At 35.6% G+C, this 21485-nt stretch overlaps 1 protein-coding gene across 1 annotated transcript in view; it reads left to right on the top strand.

Moving 5' to 3' along the window:
* Positions 1-5405: 5405 nt before the first annotated feature.
* LRGUK (leucine rich repeats and guanylate kinase domain containing) overlaps positions 5406-21485 on the top strand; it is a 123761-nt gene continuing 107681 nt past the window's right edge. The window contains exons 1-4 of the mRNA XM_052001555.1: positions 5406-5916; positions 10427-10534; positions 13578-13659; positions 19282-19382. Of these exons, the coding sequence (XP_051857515.1) occupies positions 5686-5916; positions 10427-10534; positions 13578-13659; positions 19282-19382 (522 nt within the window). The 5' untranslated portion in view covers positions 5406-5685. The remainder of the gene's footprint in view (positions 5917-10426; positions 10535-13577; positions 13660-19281; positions 19383-21485) is intronic.

Here is a 21485-nt window from a genome sequence, read left to right as displayed (position 1 = left end):
ACAAACTGGCTGTGAATCCTGACAAACTGTTTAATGTTTCAGTATATCTAGGCAGATTTCTTTATTTTTTTAAATTTCCAAAAGATCAAACTTATTATTTTTAATTTTTTAAAGCTTTTTATTAATCAAAACATATGCACATAGTCTTCAACATTTGTCCTTGCAAAACCTTATGTTCCAACTTTTTTTCTTCCTCCTTTCTCCTTACTACCAACCCCAGATGGCAAGAAATCCAATATAAGTTAAATATGTGCAATCCTTTCATACATATTTCCACATTCATCATGCTGCACAAGAAAAATCAATTCAAAAAGGAAAAAAACGAGAAAAAACAAAATGCAAGCAAACAAAACAAAAAAGTTAAAATACTATGTTGTGATTCACACTCAGTCCCCACAGTCCATTCACTGGGTACACATGGCTCCCTCTATCACAAGATCTCCATCACAAGACTGGAATTGTAGACAGATTTCTAAGACTAAGTTTCAGAAAAGGTGCTGATCTCTTTTAGTAAAGGGTTCTCACAGGGAGCTCCCTTTAGGGATAAAATTATAACTCAGTCTGATCAAGCCATCCACCCCCTCTTCTGAGTGGGGTCACGAAATATACCCACCACTTCCAAGTGGTCCCGTGAAGTTAACCGTGCTCTATTGTGAGGGAAACAAGTGTCATCATGTGCCCACTCTGTTATTTAAAGCTCCAACTTATTGATTCCTGGAAGCAATAGAAAAGTGCTAGTAAACCTTAGTCTTTTGTCCTTTCTTTCTTTTAAAAGAAAAGTAATAGGAAGTACCACATGTTATTAAACTTGTTCCAATACACACACACACACACACACACACACACAGACATATATATCTTCTTATGTATCCAGTTTGCCAGTGTTTGCCTTGCTTAACAGGCCAATAAAGTTAATGAAACAGAAACTTTAAAAAATTTAAATAGAAGTGAGATTGCATTTTGTAGTGTTTGAGCTGCCACCTCCAACTTACATACATATTCGCAGCTAGACATATAGTCTGGGGAGAGAGAGGAAGGAGGAAAGGAAAATAATATCTCTCTATATATACACACACACACATATGGGGGGTTGGAATGTGTGTGTGTGTCTGAGAGTACTTTGTGCCTATTGTAAGAGGGAAGGTGTCTAGCAGAGAGACAGTTTCATTAAAGCCTTTACATTTATGACTAGCAGGATAATGAAGGAAGGTAATTCTGAAAGCTTTATTGCAGTTATAACATTTCCCTCAAGCCCAGAGAAAGATAATAGTTAATGGATGATGTCCACAAGGATTTCTCCCCCTCTCTTGGCAGTCGTTGAAATCACTATCATTCTTTCATGATAACTTTGCTTTTTCAGAAGGCTGGAGACAAGAAGCTATAAAGCAATGGGGACAGGAACTAGCTTCCACCAAGAGGAGAGGATCCCTCTAGGGAGATATTATCGTCATCATTGTAATATATAATGGTCATTATATTTTTATTCAGTTTTATGTAAAGATTTTCCTTTGAGGGACTCAAGGCTATGGGGTATGGACTGTGTAAAACCCAACTAGCATCAAATTACACTTAGGATGCGGTTTACAATCCAACAAGACTATACCATAAAATTGGAAAGAGAACAAATTTGATGCATATTTTAAAAAAATGACTAATTCAAATCACATAGTCAATGCAGTTATTTAGAATATGCTATAAAATAGAGACTTTTTAGTCACTAGTATTTTTTTTCCCTTAAAAGTCTGGCTTATTAAATCAGGACAAAATGAAAATCAATTGTAAAATAGTTCACACGTATCTTGCAGTCCATAATGTTTATTAAGTATCTACTGTGTGCCAGGTAGTGTGCTAAGCATGTTATACAAAAAGAGGCAAAAAATAGTCCCTACCCTCAATGAGCTCACAATCTAAATGAAGAGAATGAGACAACAAGCTAATAAATGTATACAAACACAATATACACAGGATAAAAAAGGAAATAATATTTAAAAGTGAGATAACTAGATGGCTCAGTGGATGAAGTGCTGGGTATGGAGTGAGGAAGACCTGAGTTTAAATCCAGCCTCAGATGCTTCCTAGCTGTGCAACTCTGGTCAAATCATTTAATCTCTTTTTGCCTTAATTTACTGGAGAAGTCAGTGGCAAACCACTCCAGTATCTTTGCTATGAAAACCTTATGGACATTATGATCAATTAGGTCACGAAGAGTTGGGCGTGACTGAACAACAGCAAATATCGACAAAACTTAAAAAAGAAGGAGCTAGAATTCAGAGGGATTGGGGAAAGATAGACTTCCTGCAGAAGATGAGATTGTTATTGGGATTTTAAGGAAACCAGGAAAACTAGTAAGCAAAGGTGAGGAGAAAGGGCATTCCAGGCATAGAAGATAGTCAGAGAAAATGCCCAGAGCCAAGAGATATATCAATGGAATATCCAGGGGACCAATGCCATTGAATGGAAAAGTCCATTGGAATGGAAAGGTTAAAGAGTGAATGGTAAACAAAGGATTTTGTGTTTGTTCCTAGGAGGTGATAGAGAGTCACTAGAAACAAGGTGAAGATGTACTTTAGGAAAAATCACTTTGGTGGTTGAATGGAAAACGGATTGAGGTGGGGAGAAACTAGAGGCTCTTCTCACCTGAGGTATTTATTAAATGCTTACTGTGTGTGTGATCAAGCACTGAGCTAAGTACTGAGGATACACATATAATAGGTATCTTTCTAGGTTTTACTAGCCCACAGCCTATCACCTTTTCAGAGTCTAGAGGTATCCTGTATCCCTGAGGCTTGGGACATTTCTTCTTTGATGACATTATTAACTCAAAGTCCCCCAAATTTTGCTCTACCCATTACTTACACCTGAGATTAGAATCCCAATTCCATTGAACATTTTAACAATTTAATTTTTACATAGTCATGATTCCATCTAGGTTTTTGGTGAGGATAGTCTCAGTTTTAGCATAATTTTTACATTAGCATTGGTCTCTTTGAGCTCATATACAAATACAGAATTGCTGCTGGATAAGTCTTCTCCACAATTTAATAGAGAAATAGATATAGGATAAAGCATTTATATTTGAAACAGCACATGAAATTTATGGAAACAGTAGCGTAAATTCATGGAGAATGATTTGCAGTTTTCCATTCTTGATTTTTGCAGGATTCCCTTGAAATCCAATGTCTTCCTATCAAAATTTGTGAGACAAAAAAAATTTTTTTTCTGATTTGTGTGTATTTATGTTCTTTTTTTTTCTGGGTCTGGAGGAAGTATTTATTTTTTCTTATACATGACTAATATGGAAATGTTTTACATGAGTGCACATATATAATATAGCAAAGTGCTTACTGTCTTAGGGATGGGGAGGTGAAGGAGAAAATTTAGAATTCAAAATGTTTTTTTAAATGCTGAAAATTATCTTTACATGTAATTGGGAAAATATTATTTTAAAAAAGGAAGAAAGTATTTAGTCTATATCTTGTTGTTCCTAGAACCTGGAAATTCTTTTATCTTGTTTCTTTCTTTTTATCTTATTAAATTTTAATTTTTTTCAAAATTCACCTTCTTTTCCTTATCTTGCCCAGCCTTTCCCTACCAACTGAAAAAGAAGGAAAAACAAAGTGCCTGTTGCAAAAACATAGTCAAACAAAATAAATTCTGCCATTGTCCATGTCCAAAAACAGTCTCAGTCTTCACTCTGAATCCATCACCTCTCTGTCAAAAGGTGAGTCCTGAGTCATCATGAGTCCTTTGGAATTGTGACTGTTCACTGTGTTGATCAAAATCTTAAAGTCTTTCAAAGTTATTAAGATATTGGTATTAAGTAAGTTGTCTTGTCTTCATGTCTTCATACAAGTCTTCCTTGGTTTCTCTGAAACTGTTTCACCTTCATCATTTTTTATACTGTAATAGCATTCCTTAACATTCATATTCCATAACTTAGCAACCACCCCCAGTTGATATACATCCAAATTATGTCTAATTTTTTGCCACCATAAAAAGAACTGCTATAATACAAGATTTTTTCTTCTTTCTTTGGGGTATAAACTTAATATTGATACTGCTAGATTAAAGGATAGGAACAATTTAGTAACTTATCGGGTATGGTTACAAATTGTTTTCTGCCACCTCTTTGGTATCTGTCATTTTTTTTCTTGTCAACTTTGCCAGTCTGATGGGTACAAGGTGGAACTTCAGAGTTGTTTATTTGCATTTCTCCAGATACTAGTTAGGATACTATTTGCATATGTCTGTTTTATTGACTGTCTGGATTTATCCCTCTCCTCCAGGCAATGCTCATAGGTCTCTTGCTGATTTTTATTGGCCTGGGCCACCACAGAATTCTCTGCCTCCAGTTCCCAAAATCTGTGCAAAAGCTCTTGGCAAGTCCCTAACTCCATGTTACTACTACTTCCTGGCTTTGGGGTTCAGGGTCCCTAGTTGATTCCTCTACTGCCCGAGACATCAAGCTCTCTCTCACAACTGAGCAATCTGAACATATCAAAGCTACAACTGCTAAAATGGTCACTTTTGGTCAGTCAGCTGTCTGAGGGCTCTGGCCTGGCCAGGCCGGACTAGGCCAGATCCACTGGGGCTGAGTGGGGGGAGCGACTGGGACTGAGAACGGGAGCAGAGGAAAGCAAGGCCTTTTTTATCTTCTTCCTAAATGTATAACTTGTAACTTGATGTACTCTCCTCAAAAATCTCCTCAAAAGACTGTTTTCCAAGCACCCTCCAGATCCAACTCCACCTAAAGCAACAGAACAGACAGCATGGCAACGAAGGGAGGCCTGCAGTTGGGAGGTCACAGGCCACCCTCAAAGGGAGAGGGCTCTGTACCTCTACTTTTGCAGCATTGCCTCTCGCCATTTTTGCTGACAATTCCAATGACACAAATCAAGAGCAGAAGTCCAACCAGGAGAGAGGAAGAAATATCTTTCCAAGATACCCTCAGTTCCCGTTCCACAAACTACAGCCATGTGCTTAACAGACTGGAACCAGTTACAGAAGGGGTACGTGCGATCGCTGGTATCCACAAGACACGTCTATTAAACATCATCACACTTCTCCCTGAAATAAATTTCCTACCTTTTCTAGATGGGGAATTTCATACGGAGGCCTTCTCAGACTCAGGAGAGCAGGGGTCATCAGCCAGACCCCTATTATAAAAGAAAAAAACCAACATTGTTGCTGTCCTTAAGGAGCCCATATTCTAATGAGACAGGCGACATTAATCACTATATACATATTGGATTTCTATCTATCCATCTAGAGTGGGAAAGAACAAGAGAAAGAAAGGAGAGAGAGAGAGACACAGAGAGAGAGAAGGAAAGAGAGAGAGAGAGAAGAGAGAGAGAGAGAGAGAGAGAGAGAGAATAATTAGAAAACAGTGAAAGAAAACAAGAGAAATATGTAGAAACCAAGAAACAAAGACACAAGCACCGATACAGGATTTAATGAAACAGAGAAAGAAGCAAAGAGTGATGGAAAGAGAGAAAGGAGGATAGAAGTCGATGAAGGAGAATCAAACTACAACCCCCACAATCCTCTTGCGGCTTCCGTCGCTAACCCCGCGGTCTCCAAGGCAACCGGGACTAAACAAGATGGCCGCCTCCGGGACCGTATCCCGGTGACACGTTTCTCCATCCCTGGGACTCCCTTGGGGAGTCTTTCTCACCAGCCTGAATCATGTCGTCCCAGGAGCTGAGAGTAAATCACTCTTCGACGACTACCAGTTTCCCTTTGGGGCAAAAGCTGCCAAGCGGCTACTCCAGCGTCTCCTTCTTCCTCCAGCAACTCTTCCGCAATGATCCTTCGTTTCGTTTAGGCTTCGACGAAGACGAAGCCGAGGAAGACGAGGACAACGTGGAGGCTGAGGAGGAATCATCCCAGTCTGAAGAGGAGATGCCCGTGGTGGAGGTGAGCGTTCTTCCCCAGCAGCTCTCCCGGGGCCGCGACCCCGAAGCAGGAGCCACCCAGATGTGCCTCTTCGCTGTCCCCCCCTTCCTGTGCAGTGTCCGGGTACAAGGCGCCCCTGTGGCTCCGGTCTCGCTCCCCTGTGCCCCTTGCGCCCTCTGGTTCCCACGTGCCCTCCCCGGGGCTATTTGTGCCCCCCTGATTCCCTTCCCCCTTGCCCCGTCCCCGTGTGTTCTCGCTGGACACGTGCGCCTCTCTGCTCCCTCCCTCCACGCTCTATGGTCACATGCGGTATTCTACTCTCTCCCTCCCTCCCCCCCAGCACTCTATGGCTACATGACCCTCTAATTCTTCCCTCTCTGGTCAGTGGGCGTCCCTCCGGCTCTAGGTCCCCACGTGCCCTGTCCGTAGCTAAATGTTTCCTCTGGTTTCCTCCTTCCCACAGGCAGGTGTCCTCTCCGTGGTTGGGTGCACCTCTCCCCAGTGTCATCCCCAGACGTCCTCTTCACGGTTAAATGCTCTCTTCTGGTTCCTTCCTTTCACGTACCCTCTCTACGGCCAGATGGGCCTACATAGCTCCCCCCGGGGTCAGCTGCGCTTCCCTCCTGCTGTCCCACTACTTCCGTGGCCCTTCCAGGACAAATAGGTCCCCTCTTCTGCACCCGCGTCCCCCCGCCGCCCAAGGTCAAATACATCCCTCACCCCTCTAAAGCCAGGAGCTCCACTGTTCCCACAATCCCTGCTTCCCTTCCCCCGGGGCAGTCCCCTAGCATCCTGAGCTTTGGGCTTCCTCTTCTGACTTGGAAGGTCACTTCAGTAGCACCTTCCGGGTCCATACCGAGGTACTCTAGTCTCTCCATTCTCCCTGTGAATGACCACTACTCCCTCCTGCCTTCGTGTTTTCACTTAGGCCAGCCAGAAGCAAAACTGGAATATTCTTTGTCTTGTTTCTCCAGCCTTACCCTCCCCCTTTGAATGCCCCCTAAGCTCTTAGTGGTTTGGGGGACTCTCGGGGAAAGTGAGGAATAGGGCCATTTACACTGGAGTATAAATGACTGATAAGACTTAAGGTTCGCTTTTACATTTTAACCTTCAGCAAAGGTATTTTCACGCATCTTGGGAATTCCGAGGATGTGTTCTACAGGTTCAAGGGGGTTTTAAGGGAATCACGTTACAAGATAGGTGCTACTTTTCACATTATTTCAACTCTCCTTTTTAATCATCACCCATTCCCCATGCTTCTCTCTTTGTCTTCCTGTTAATCCTTTTAAGATCGTCCTCTTATCCTTAGCTGTCTATCACAAAACTTTGGCAGACTGGTAGAGTGTCATTTCTGTACTGGTGTTTCCCTACAACAATCCCAACCAATGGTCATTCACCTACTTTGGAAGAGCCCCATTAGCCCCCTCCCCCATTACTTCATTCCCTTCTCTTCAGTTTTTCCCCTTATCTTTAACAGATGTATTATTTCTTCTCTATCTCAGATCCCCAAGAAATCTTACTCCCTTAATTCTGCCCCTACTTTAATGAAACTTTTTGTTGCCTTCTGCTGCATTATTTTTTTTTCTGGCATTTTGCTTTTCTATTTACTTTTCCATTCTCACATTTAACATCCCTGCTTTCGTTATCCCCTTTTACCATCACTTCATTTTACTCCCATAACCTAAACTTCAGTCTCTCCTTTACTGTTTTTTCAATCCATTTGTACGCTTCCCTTTTGTGTCCATTCAGGGATAACCACCCGATTTTTTCCGTCCTCCTCCTTTTTTATCTATCCCTGTGTATTTGAAGTCTGTATTGTTAGATTAGTAACTTTTTTCTAGTCTTTCTTTTTCTTAGTGATTTCTCTATTGTTTCTCTATTCTCTATTCTCTATTGTATGCATTCTCATATTCTCTATTGTTCTTAAATGTGATAGATATCTCCAAAACTGCCACATTGTTTTGCAACTTTGAGATGTTTGTGTGGTTTCCATCAGAGTCCACCCCAGAGGAATTCACAAATGAATCAGTAGTTTACTTTATTATTCTTCTAATTAACATCTGCTTTTCCTCTATGGGGTTCATTAGAACCATTGTTAATCTGCCTTCTGCATGCTATTAACAAACAGTAGAAAGTTTGACTTTCACTTCATATTCATTTTTGAGTCATTTGATTTGTATATAGAGATTCCTTTGCTATTCTGATGCTGATATAGAGCTGATTAAATTATAAATATTTCATAATTTTAAATTTTATTTTGACTATTTCAAAGCTAAAGAAGCAATACATTTACATTTCTGAATAAAAATTTTAAAGAAAAAGCCCTTTGGGGTTTTTGGTCAATTCCCCCCACCCCAAACTTTAATCTCATGATTGAAACTAATAGAATAGTGAAAGTGATGATGATTATGTAATAGTTGCATTCCTGGGGGTCTAGAAACTATTAGAAGATTTTAGTAGTTTTAAAATTAAGTACCTTTATACTAATCCTGGCACTTAGTTTTCTGTGCCTACCACAGATAGGCATGTTCCATTCAGTAGAAACTTAATAAAGTTTTGCTAAATTGAATTGAATTTGGTATTGTATTGTGTTAATAAATTAACACCATCTCTCTTTCTCAATTTTTGCTTCCTCATTCACTAATTGACTAAAAATCATATAAATATAAATTGTAGATGCCATAGATTAAATTATATGGGTGAGGGAAAATTAAAGTATGAGAATTTTAAGTCCTAATATAAGACTATTGGGAGACTTTATGGAAAAGATAAATCCTGCAATAGCATATGTCTAAATATGATTCTAGTACTGGAGCAGATAATTTTGTTAGCAGATTACTAGGTTAAGTGGAAAAGATACTAGATTTTTCTGTATTCAGGTCAATAACCTAGAGATGGGTAATGGTTTTGGTCTTGGTGAATTGCAGGAGACAGACACACTTATGTTGGGTTGACACACAAAGTAAGATTTTGAAATCTTAGTAAATACTGCAATGCTACAGGACAGCCTTAATTGTCATCTCCAGGACCAGGTTTTAGGTAATAGCTGGAAAATGCTCATCCATGACACCTAGGAATTACTACACTATCTTCTATTTTTTTAATAACTTTTTATTGATAGAACCCATGCCAGGGTAATTTTTTACAGCATTATCCCTTGCATCCACTTCTGTTCCGATTTTTTCCCTCCCTCCCTCCACCCCCTCCCCCAGATGGCAAGCAATCCTTTATAGGTTACAGTATATCCTAGATACAATATATGTGTGCAGAACCGAACAGTTCTCTTGTTGCAGAGGGAGAATTGGATTCAGAAGGTGTAAATAACCTGGGAAGAAAAACAAAAATGCAAGCAGTTTATATTCATTTCCCAGTGTTCTTTCTTTGGGTGTAGCTGCTTCTGCCCATCCTTGATCAATTGAAACTGAATTAGCTCTCTTCATCGAAGAGATCCACTTCCATCAGAATACATCCTCAAACAGTATCGTTGTTGAGGTATATAATGATCTCCTGGTTCTGCTCATTTCACTTAGCATCAGTTCATGTAAGTCTCACCAGTCCTCTCTGTATTTATCCTGCTGGTCATTCCTTACAGAACAATAATATTCCATAACATTCATATATCACAATTTACCCAACCATTCTCCAATTGATGGGCATCCATTCATTTTCCAGCTTCTAGCCACTACAAACAGGGCTGCCACAAACATTTTGGCCCATACAGGTCCCTTTCCCTTCTTTAGTATCTCTTTGGGATATAAGTCCAGTAGAAACACTGCTGGATCAAAGGGTATGCACAATTTGATAACTTTTTGAGCATAGTTCCAAATTGCTCTCCAGAATGGCTGGATGTGTTCACAATTCCACCAGCAATGTATCAGTGTCCCTGTTTTCCCACATCCCCTCCAACATTCCTCATTATCTTTCCCTGTCATTCTAGCCAATCTGACAGGTGTGTACACTATCTTCTATTTGAAACATGTCCAGATCTAATAATATTTTTGAAAAAGGATACAAAGCATTTGATTCTAGAGAAAGAAGCCAGTGAAATATGTACATTCAAAACGCCTTTCTTCAAAAAAAAAAAAAAAAAAACACCAGACACATGTTCTTAGTCCAACATAACTATATATTCATGTTTGAAGACAGTCAATATCTGCAAATTTTGTGACAATTGAGATAGTCATTTCATCAGTATATATGAGCATATACTATTTACATGTCTTCAAGAATAAAAATAACAAAATTTTCTTGTGTAATGGTACAATTTTGGTACTTACTATTGTATATATAACATTGTGTATATATATATATGTATATATATATAATATAGTTATATTGTATATATAACTATATATAGTATAATATATATACTATTGTATATATAACAACATGTTATATATTGTATATATAACATATATATAGCACATATATATGTATATATAACATGGTGCTAGACATGATCAGCTAAGTGCTTTCATATTATATATTTATCTTTCTGGCTTCCTTATTTATTATTATTTTTCCTTTTTAGAATGAGTTTGATGGAGTTCTCAGAGAAGAACCAGTGGCAGAAGCTCTCTCTAAATTGGGCCGCTCAGGTCCTGGTACTGAGCAAGTCTACCTTAACTTATCCTTGCCCGTGAGTATAATAGAATCCCAATGATTGTCTGTGTGTGTACATCTAGGACATTATACCTGTTGGTTTCTTAAGTTTTCTCTGATATTCATTGATTTGTGTGTGACTAGACACCACTCCAAGTCCCAAATCATTTCATTTTGATAGAAATTGATATTTAATAGCTATTCATATAGATACCAGACTTCTGGGGATGCCCAATTGGTAATCAAGCTCTCAAAATCCTTTACTATTATTGCTCTCCTACTTGAGTCTTTTCCTCATAATTATTAATGCAAACCCAATATCTCTGAAGCATCCTTCTTCAGGGATAGAAAACTTCAGTTAGGAGCATATAATTTGCTCCCCATATTTATACCTGCTGTTGGTGTGGCAACATGGGGATCACTTACTCCACCAATAATAGGCCAAGAGTAGCATGACATAATTACAACTCAAAAATACTGATTCTATATCCAAAATTTATCTTTGAAACCAAATTAAAATACACATTTTGTGTTGAGTTGGTTATTTCTAAGTGTGTCAAGATGATCCAATTTTCCCCCAGGCCCTTGAATACTGCAATGATACAGGTTTTTAAAGAAAATTTATCTTTTGTTATTCAGTAATTTTTTTGAATATCACTCATATTTAAAAGTAATAACAGGATTTGATTTAATCATATGAGAATAATGAAAAATAATCAGAATACTTCAAGTTTTGATTTTTATTTCAAATTAAGTTAATATCCTGGGTTTTAGTTTCCTAATCTGTAAAATAAAATTGAGGTATATGATCTCTAACCTTTCTTAGAGCTATAAATCTTGGGATACTTTGTTAACTGAACAATGTATTTGTTCAAGTTGGAACATTGCCACAGCTTATGATTCTGTTACACAGTGGTGTTCATTTTAAGATTATTCCATCTTAAACCTCATTTGAGAAGACTTAATGCAGCATTAAAAGGCAGATTTACCTACAATTCAATCTCCTGGCATGTCCTTTGATGACAGCATAATACCAAGGTTTGCATATATCACAATTATTATTTAAAACATTTAAAAAATGAATCAACCCATAACATGTATTGATCCTGCTATGCATACATAGCATTGGACATAATATGGACATAATAAAGAAGCTATTATATTCTGATTCATACCCCTTTCAATCAATGCTTTACCAATGTATACAATGCTCTATCTTAAATTAGTGTGTAAAAAACAAAACAAAACAAAAACAATTCTTTTTACTTATTTTAGCTAAATAAAACTCATTTTGCCACTAGCTTTCTTTCTTATAGGATATTATTTGACTTATTTTATCTTAATATTCTATCTTTTCCATGTTTGGCTTCTTTAATGTATCTCATTTTCATCCATTCTATCCCCTTTTAATAAATTTTTGATGCCTTTTTTTTACATCAGCAAAATTTCCTCTTTCCCCAGAAACCATCCCATGTAAAAATGATGTTTTTCAAGGATAAAGAAAAGAAAAAAATTAGCAGAACTAATCAACATATCACAAAAATCTGACAATATTAATTACTCAATAGACACTTGCCTACTATGTGACAGGTACTGTGCTAAGTATTGGGGGATACAAAAAGAGAAGCAAAAGACAGTTTCTGCCTTTAGAAAGCTTACAACATGTGCAATGTGCTACACTCATAGACCTCCCACTTCTGCAAAGTAGTGTATGTGGTGGGGAAGGGGACAGACTAGGGTGGGGTCAGAAGTGCCTTCCGTGTCTATATTTGAATACAGACGTGCCTATATTTGATCATTCTGGTTAATGACTCCTAACTAGTTTTCTCTCTGATCACATTTGCCATCACATCAAGGACTCCAGATTCCCATGTCTTTTCTGAGTAGTGTGTTCAGAAGTTCTATTCTTCCCTCATATCTCTTGGAAGTAGGAAAGGTATTAGTCACAAGGTCTTAGAACTGGAAGATAACTCAGAAATCCAGTGCTGACGCCCAGTGAGATTAAGTGATTTACCCAACATCACACACTGAGTTTGTGGCACAGATAAGAATTAGAACCCAAGTTTTCAGCCTTCAGGGTTCTTTCTTCTACACTGTATTATGCATAGCACTGTACCTTACCTAGCTCGTAGAATTATTGAATCAAATGAAATAGTACATGTGAAAGAGCTTTAATAGTAACCATGTATAAATGTTATGCATTGTTATTAAATGTTGCTAGATTAAGTATAAAGTGAACCAACGAGTATTTCATATGCATCTACAATGTTTCAAGCACTGTGCTAGGTACTGGGAATATTAATAGTAAGAACAAAATCATCCTTACCCTTGCTGAGCTTCTATTCTAATGGGAAATTTAACAAGCACATTTAAAAAATATATACACAGTATATGAGCATAAAGCCAACAAATAAACATATAAACAAAGTAGTTAAATAGAAAAAAGTTTAGGAGGGCATTAGTATTTGGGAGGAGTGGAATCAGGAGAGTCTTTTCTGAACAAAGAAGATTGTTAAGTTGCATCTTAAGGGAAGAAGAATGTCTCTGAGGTCAGGAGTAAGCACCTTCTAGGCATGGGAGACAGTCAAGTCTGGGTTATAGGAGCTGGAGTCTCATGTGCAGAGACAATGAAATCTGGGTTGGGGTAAAGTATTGTAGGACTTGTGTTTTATCGTTGTTCATTACGCTCATTTCTGGCTTATTATTTGTTATTATTCTGGCTTTTTTTCATGCATTTGTTTTATGTTAAGAATTTGCCTAATAACGCAGTTGCTTTAGCAATCTTTGCCAGGAACAAGTGACTTCGGGGCTCACAGCCCTTCATTGTTTTTATTCTGATTCAGTTAGCGGTCATTTTCTTCACACGATTATTTGAATGTTTCTTTTCTCCTTTTGAAGGTCCCTTATTGGTAGGATCTTGAATTTACATTTTATTTCTTGTTAGAGTTTGTTGTCTCTCTTTCAACATCTACTTGAACAGTATGCCTGATTGCTTTGTGTTATCTCTATTTCCCACATATTCTAAGGAGACTACCATACTAAAATGATATTAAAGTCTTTTTTACTTTTTTTTCTCTCAGAACTCTGATTTAATAGATGTTTCCATTCTTTGTGGGTATGTTCACCTAGAGAACTTGGACCTGTCACACAATAAAATTAATGGTATGTAACAATTATTATAGTAAACTCCTGTGAAGATCACTGAGTTACAGAGAGTTAAAAAACATAATATGTAGTTAATATCATAAAAGTTCATTTTAGTGATGTTATGAATCAATTCCCATATGGTTTCACTGCCTCAAAACAAAAGAGAAAGGCTTATAAATATACAAAAAGGATAATGCCATAGTATATTTGGAATACCGAAGAATTGTGTTTACTCATCAGAGATTCAGGTGAAATTTTTGAAGCATTATTTCTTTTATGAAGCTGATTATGCCCTAGGGTTTAAGCATTCTGTTTTCCTTTCCTACTTTTCTGTAATCTTCAATAAAGATATACATTACTTTTATGTTCCCTTTATCGTTGATGGTTTTCTATCTTAATTTGTTTCTCTTTCATATTTCCATTTTCTTTCTGGATGGCTATTGAAACTTATTATTTGAACTTATTATTTGATATAGAAATGGATTTTTTTTGAGTATGTGTAAATTACTCCCCTTTCTGTTCATTGTATTTTTTTCAACTTCATCTTGAACTTTTCTTTTTTTTCTGTATTTCATGTATTTATATATGTATATTGTGTATATGTAGAAAAAGCACATTGTGCTACTCTTTTCAGTTTTAGTAAAGTGATCTTTAAATGCTTCTTCTTCTTTCTTCATTTCCCCCCACACCCAAGCCCTTTCTCCTTGATCTTGGTTGCTAATTCTACTATCTTGTACATTCTGCACATTCCTTGTCTTCCCCAGGAAATAAAGTGTTGGGTTTTTTTCTTTCTAATATTTATATGGGTTGGGCTATATGACCTTTAAAATCCCTCTTCCAATTTTCAAATTCTGCAATTCTGTGATCCACCAATGCATATCATTGACAATTACTTTTTGGTAGACTCTCTTTATGAGTTGCTGTGACTGGAAATGTCATCATCAACCACCAAAAAGGAACCTCTAAGTAGTTTCACAAGTCTGATCTTTGGATGAAAGATGTGCATTCCTTCCCTGGACCATACCTGAGACTTTTCTAGCTTTGTACAATCTTTAAAGATGGCACTCTAATGATATAACCTTGAAGGACTCCTATAAGGCACTGGTCTGGGACTTCAACAGAGTACTTTCTCCTGAGTAGTTCTAAAATTGTTATCTTTCATCCTTGTTTAGACCTTTTATTTCAGTGTAGTAGGGTGCACTTGGAATAGAACTTAGTTCACTCATAAAAATCAGTAACTCTTTTATAATGTATAATTTTAGAATGCTGCCTAGGACACAAAAGTTAAATGACTATGCTTGGTCACAGTTTCCAAGCTAGGACCTGAATGCTGGTCTTCTTGTTTATGGGACTGTGTCTTCATCTATTAATGCAGATCTTTCACTATTTCCATATAAGAAACAACAACCCAGTTCTCTCACTATTTCTTACTTTGATCATGGAAAACTTGCTTCTTACTCCTTTTTGGCTTACTTATCCTCTTAGGTTCTTTCCCTCACTTTTATTGTTTTCCCATGATTAAAACAAGTGCTTTCTTTTTATTGATTAAAAATCTCAATGGATGAATATTTACAAAAATATAAATTGCCCAGATTAACAGAAGAAGAAATAAATTATTTAAATAATTTTATTTTAGGAGAAATTAAACAAACCATCAATGAACTTACCCAGAAAAAATCTCCAGAACCAGATAGATTTACAAGTGAATTCTACCAGACATTTAAAGAACAATTAATTCTAATACTATGAAACTTTTTGGAAAAAAATAGATAAAGAAGGATTCCTGCCAAATTCCTTCTGTGGCACAAATACGGTACTGATACCAAAACCTGGAAGAGCCAAAATAGAGAAAAAAAAATTATAGACCAATGTCCCTAATGAATATTGATGCAAACATTTTAAATAAGATATTAGCAAAGAAATTATAATAACTTATCAGCAAGATAATACACTACGACCAAGTGGGATTTATACCATGAATGCAGGGCTATTTCAGTATCAGGAAAACTATTTCCATAATTAACCATATCAATAATAAAACCAACAGAAATCACATGATAATCTCAATAGATGCAGAAAAAGCTTTTGACAAAATACAGCACCCATTCTTATTAAAAAAACACTAGCAAGCATAGGGATAAAGGAAGTTTTCCTTAAAATAATAAGCAATATCTATCTAAAATAAGATCAAGATGAAACAAAGATGCCCATGATCACCACTATTTTTCAATATTGTACTAGAAATTTTGGCCTTAGCAGTAAGAAAAGAAAAAGAAATTAAAGGAATTAGGATAGGCAATGAGGAGATAAAACTATCCTTCTTTGCAGATAATATGATGATATACTTAGAGAATCCTAGAAAAATCCAAAAACCTACTTGAAGTAATTAACAGCTTTAACAAAGTTGTAGGATATGAAAAAAATTCATACAAATCATTAGCATTTCTACATATTACTGACAAAGCCCAGCAGCAAGAGATAGAAAGAGAAATTCCACTTAAAATAACTGTAGTGGGCAGCTAGGTGGTGCAGTAGTAGAGCACAAGTCCTGAAATCAGGAGGATGGAGTTCAAACTTGTTCTCAGACACTTAACACTTCCTAGCTGTGTGACCTTTCATGAAGGTACTTCTACTGAAGGTATTGTGTTATGGGCAAGTCACTTAACCCCACTTACCTCAGCAAAATAAAATAAAATAAAATAACTGTAGGCAAAATAAAATATTTGGAAGAATACCTGCCAAGACAAATCCAGGAATTTTTCTGATTTCTTTTGGATTTTTTCCTTAAGGTTTATTCTGAAACATTTTAATGAGAATATATTATAAATGACCTCATATCTGCATATTTTGTTCCACAATAACTGGTAAAGGAACTAACAGAACAAATTTTTAGCCATCTGCACTCTAAAGACCATAGGACATTTCTATCTGATTTGCAATAGAAAATCTCCATGTATTGTTACATGGAGGGTGAGTGCCTCATTGTTCTATTTGTATCCCCATTGCATAAAGCAATATCTTCCCTATAATAAGCACTTAATAAATGCTGCATTAATTCATTCATATTAGTTAGGAGAAACAAAGTAGATTTTAGGTGTGATTTATGGTTCATTCTACCATTTTGAAATAAAATAATAGGCAATATAAGTCTTCAGATGAGTATATGTCATGATTTTTTTTAAGCATTTGCAGGGATTTTGATGACATGTCAGGAAGTACCTTTAAGCTGGTGCTTTATTTTGTAACTTAGAAACAAAATAATGATAAATGTTTTCAAAGTCACAGCTTCTGAAATTTTTAATGGGTCAATGAAATGTGGATACACATAGATAAGAAATATGTTTTTGCATTCAGTGAAGTATAGGATCATAGATTTAGAACTAGAAGAAAACTTAAAATCTTTTCAGTTAATAAATGGAGAAACAGCATTGTAAAGCTTTAGTAACTTGCCCAGATTCTTAAAACCACTGGAAACTTTTTCCTTTAGCAAATTTTGTACATCAGAATTGGTTTGTCTGATTTGGTCTGTGAACCATTAAGAGATATGGAACTTAGATCTTGTAGCAATATAGTAGCTACCAAAATCCAAACATTTGATTTTACAGTTTATAAAGTAAAAACCCTGAGAGATCAAATGATTTTCTCATAGTCACATGGCCATAAAATAGTATCTTGTCTAGAGACCAGATCTCATTTTTAAAAATCATATTTTACTGAAAATATTGAGGGAATTTGCCAAGAGCTCCTTCTCCTTTCTTCCTTATCTCATAGCAGCTATTTATTTTCTATTACTATCTCCTTTTTCATCACCATCTCATGTAATAAAGTAGAAGGGCTACTTGCCAAGGCATCAATAATGCTGACGATAATAACAATAATGAATAGGAAGGAAAAGAGGGGACGAGGAAGAGGAGGAGGAGGAGGAGGAAGAAGAACAGGAAGAGGAGGAGGAAGAAGAAGAAGCTTCAATGAATAGGACCTCTTTGAAAAATACTGGCTTGGATTTGATGATCTCTCAGGTCTCTTCCTTAAATTCTGAATCCTATAATAAATAATAAGTGCTTGTGAACCTTGCCCATGTGAGGAAATTGGAGCATAGAATACATGTCATTTGATTCACATTGTTCTTTTGACTAAATCATGTTGCCAATGATATTGAATCCATTTAAATTTTGTATTATAAATGAAGATAAGAATGTTCTCGTGAACAAATTTTATACTTTGTATTTTATTTTTTAAAGTTACACATGATTCCAGTGGAAAAATACAAAATTTCTTTCCTTAGAACTAAGGTACAAAATGCTGGCTTGTGACCACATATAAAGTTTAGGTGAATAATTTTTTTATTCAGTAGTAGTTAGTTTTTCCAAATATGTGTAAAGATAGTTTTCAACATTCATTTTTTAAATTTTTGTTTTTTAAATGATAGCTTTTTATTTTTCAGAATACATACAAGGATGATTTTCAACATATGCCCTTGCAAAATCTTGTGTTCCAAATTTTTCTCACTCTCTTCCTCCTCTTCCCCTCCCTTAGACAGCAAGTAATCCAATATAGGTTAAACATGTACAATTCTTCAAAACATCTTTTCATATTTATCATGCTGCACAAGAAAAATCAGATCAAACAAAAAAAAAGAGAAAGAAAAAAAGCAAGCAAACAACAAAAAAGTGAAAATCCTATGCATAATCAAACTCCATAGTTTTCTTTCTGAATGTGGATGACTTTATCATTAGTCTATTGGAATTGCCTTGAATCACCTCATTTCAACATTTATTTTTGTAAAATTTTGTGTACTAAATTTTTCTTTCTTTTTTTCTCACCTCCTCCCTCCCCAAGACAGAAAGCAGTCTGAAGTAGGTTAAATGTGAACAGTCCTTTCAAACATATTTTCACATTTGTCAAGTGAAGAAAAATCAGACCAAAAAGGGAAAAAACCATGAGAAAGAAAAAAACAAAACAAACAAAAGGTGAAAATGGTATGTTTTAATCCACATTCAGTTTCTGTAATTCTCTGTCAGGATGTGGATGTCATTTTTCATCCCAAATCTATTGGAATTGTCTTGAATAATTTAGCTATTAAACAAAATAGAAACTAACGTAGAATTATAGAATTTATTAAAGTAATCTTTTAAAATTCACAAAATTTAGGATTCAGTGATTAATTCTCATGTATTTATAGACTTTTTTTTAAATACAGAGGTTGCATAATTTCCAGTTTTTTATGATCATCTAACTTGATTGTTTAAAGGCTGGTTATTTGGTAAATTATCTGGAAGTACTGCTTTTCATCCATTTTCTTCCTGCTGCTCTTCACAAGTAGTAAAATACTACTTATTAACTCCTCTGTGTATTATTGAAATGATTTCGAGGAGAACAAAATGAGACCTAAAACAATTCATTTACTGTTTTTAGTTGTTCTAGTCAAAGACTGGGTGGAAGAGAAGGCTGAGTGTTGCCTTATATGAAGTATGTACATTTTAAAACATATTTGAATCATTCAAGAGAGGGGGCATCATGAATATTATTGTAATATATGTTGTTATGTTGTTAATATATATTTTTGTTAATTGCTTTTGCCTAATTTTATTTATTTCATTGGTTTAGCTTATTCTGTGTTCTTTCTTCCCTGCATAGATTTGTCCTGTGTTGGTTTCATGCCTTATCTCATAGAACTCAATGCTTCTCACAATGAGTTGACTACATTCTTCGGTTTCAAGCCACCTAAGAACCTTAAGGTAGAATTTATAATTGTGCTAAATAAATGTATTAAATTCCCTAGTAGATTTGTATACTAAATTAAGCAGTTAAAACAACAGGAGAGACACAAGTCATTTACTTTGAGAGGTTCAGATTTTAATAGAGACCAAGTGAAAGTTTTTGGAGTGACTAATCATGTTTAACCTTTATATATCTGGAAGAGTGTGCCATAGTGGATAGTATAGCTATTATTTAGATTTTTGAAGTAAGAGGAAAAAGTAGGATATCATGTATTTTATTTTGAAGAAATAAAGATAATAGGCTAGCCTATCAAACTGACAGCCTTTTTAGAAAAATCTGCTAAAAAGTAACAGGATGATATTAAGACATTCCTGAAAAAAATAAGTTCTTCCTTTCTCTAAAATCCAGAAATTATTATTATATATTTTTAAATCAGAGCAGAAACAATTGCATATCAGCATTGAGTTCTAGAAAACCTATTTAGCATGGAAATTTTCCTCATAGTTCCAAATACCTTCTTCATGTAACTCAATTTTTAAAATTAGCATTGACTCTTATTTTTACATAAATTTTTCATTTAAACTTGTGTATATAAAAGAGATAATATATGTAAAGTAATTTGTAAACCAGAAAGTATTATATAGGTGTTAGTTATTATTATTACAAAAAAATTTCAATTCTGTTCATACCCCTAAATATACTTTTGCATCCCTACAGCATAAACTGTATTAGGCATTTTACAAAGCAACTTGATATATTAGAGATTATGTGATTACACATTCTATCACATGACTCTTTGTCAATGAAAAATGTTTCTATGCTTTTGAACTTTGTGTGGCCAATCATTTATGTGAATTTATATGCATTATGTGAATTCACATGTGTGTTTGACATGGACATAAACTGTTATTGTCTATTTCCCAGGGTTACACTTTGTTTGTAAAACAAATTAAGTCTTAAGTTTTAGAGCTAAAGCTCTTCAATAAAACTTGCAAAAACATGGAAATCTATTTCAAATTCATTCTATTATAGCATTCATTCATTCATATTACAGTATCATGGCAGAATAACATTCTTATTGATTTCTTCCTTCTTGCTTAGTAGTCACCCAATTATTGTCAGTCTTATTATTTTTTCTTTTAAAATAATGTTTATTTTTTTTGTAAGATGAATACACTAGATTGTTATTCCCTTATACCCAAAAGCCACATTATGTTCTCCTATGAACCCCTAGGCACTCTGTTTAGGCAATTTGCAGCCTCCATTGTTGACACCATTGTCAATTCTCTTAGTCTCTGGCAGATGTTTTTTCCTCCTGAAATAGTTCTTCACCTCTTGGGAAGCTTCCTTAGAATCACATACTACTGGAGGTACCCACCCTAATCTCTTCCTCCAAAACATTCAATTCCTATCCTAACACTATGAAGTCTCTAAATCTTAGGAGTATTAACAAGATTAAAAACATGGGGTCCTACAGAAGCTCCTTAGCTCCAAGAGGGGCTAGACTATTGCTCATATAATCCTCAATCATCCTACCGAATGAGGACATGACTTGTTCCCATTGTTCCACCTGCTTGGTATGCCCTCCTTTCTTCATATTTAATGTTTTCGGATGATTATGCATTTATGTAAACTATGTTTCTTAAGATTAGAAATTGTATCTTTCACTCCTTTGTACCCCCCAAAGGGTCTAACATGGTGTCTTGCATGTATACCCAGCAGCTACTTAGAAAATACTTGTTTATTTGTATTTTTTGATGGATTAGCTTCTTCTGGCCCCGGGCTTTATAAGAATTACAGCTAGGCTCCAATGCATATCATAGTGCTTTAATACTCTGTACTTAAACCCTTAAAATTTTATTTACAAAAAATACATTTAATACACATGCTGAATAGACACATAGAAAGAGAGAAAAAAAAGATAAATTAAGGGAAAATGAAAGTCTCTGAGCATTAGATAATGTTTTCTAGTCAATCACTTACTAATTATTTGGGAATGAATGCATAATCTAGAAAAGACTAGTTATGAGAAAGCTCATAAAGTGAAAGGGATATAGTTTAAAGAATGGATTAAAGCTGAAATTCTTCTCATTTTTAATATTTAGAGAAATTAATTGACA

Source organism: Antechinus flavipes, chromosome 5 (genome assembly GCF_016432865.1).
Source record: "Antechinus flavipes isolate AdamAnt ecotype Samford, QLD, Australia chromosome 5, AdamAnt_v2, whole genome shotgun sequence".
Lineage (NCBI taxonomy): Eukaryota > Metazoa > Chordata > Mammalia > Dasyuromorphia > Dasyuridae > Antechinus > Antechinus flavipes.
Note: the sequence above shows the minus strand (reverse complement) of the source record. Positions and strands in the feature narration are given on the sequence as shown.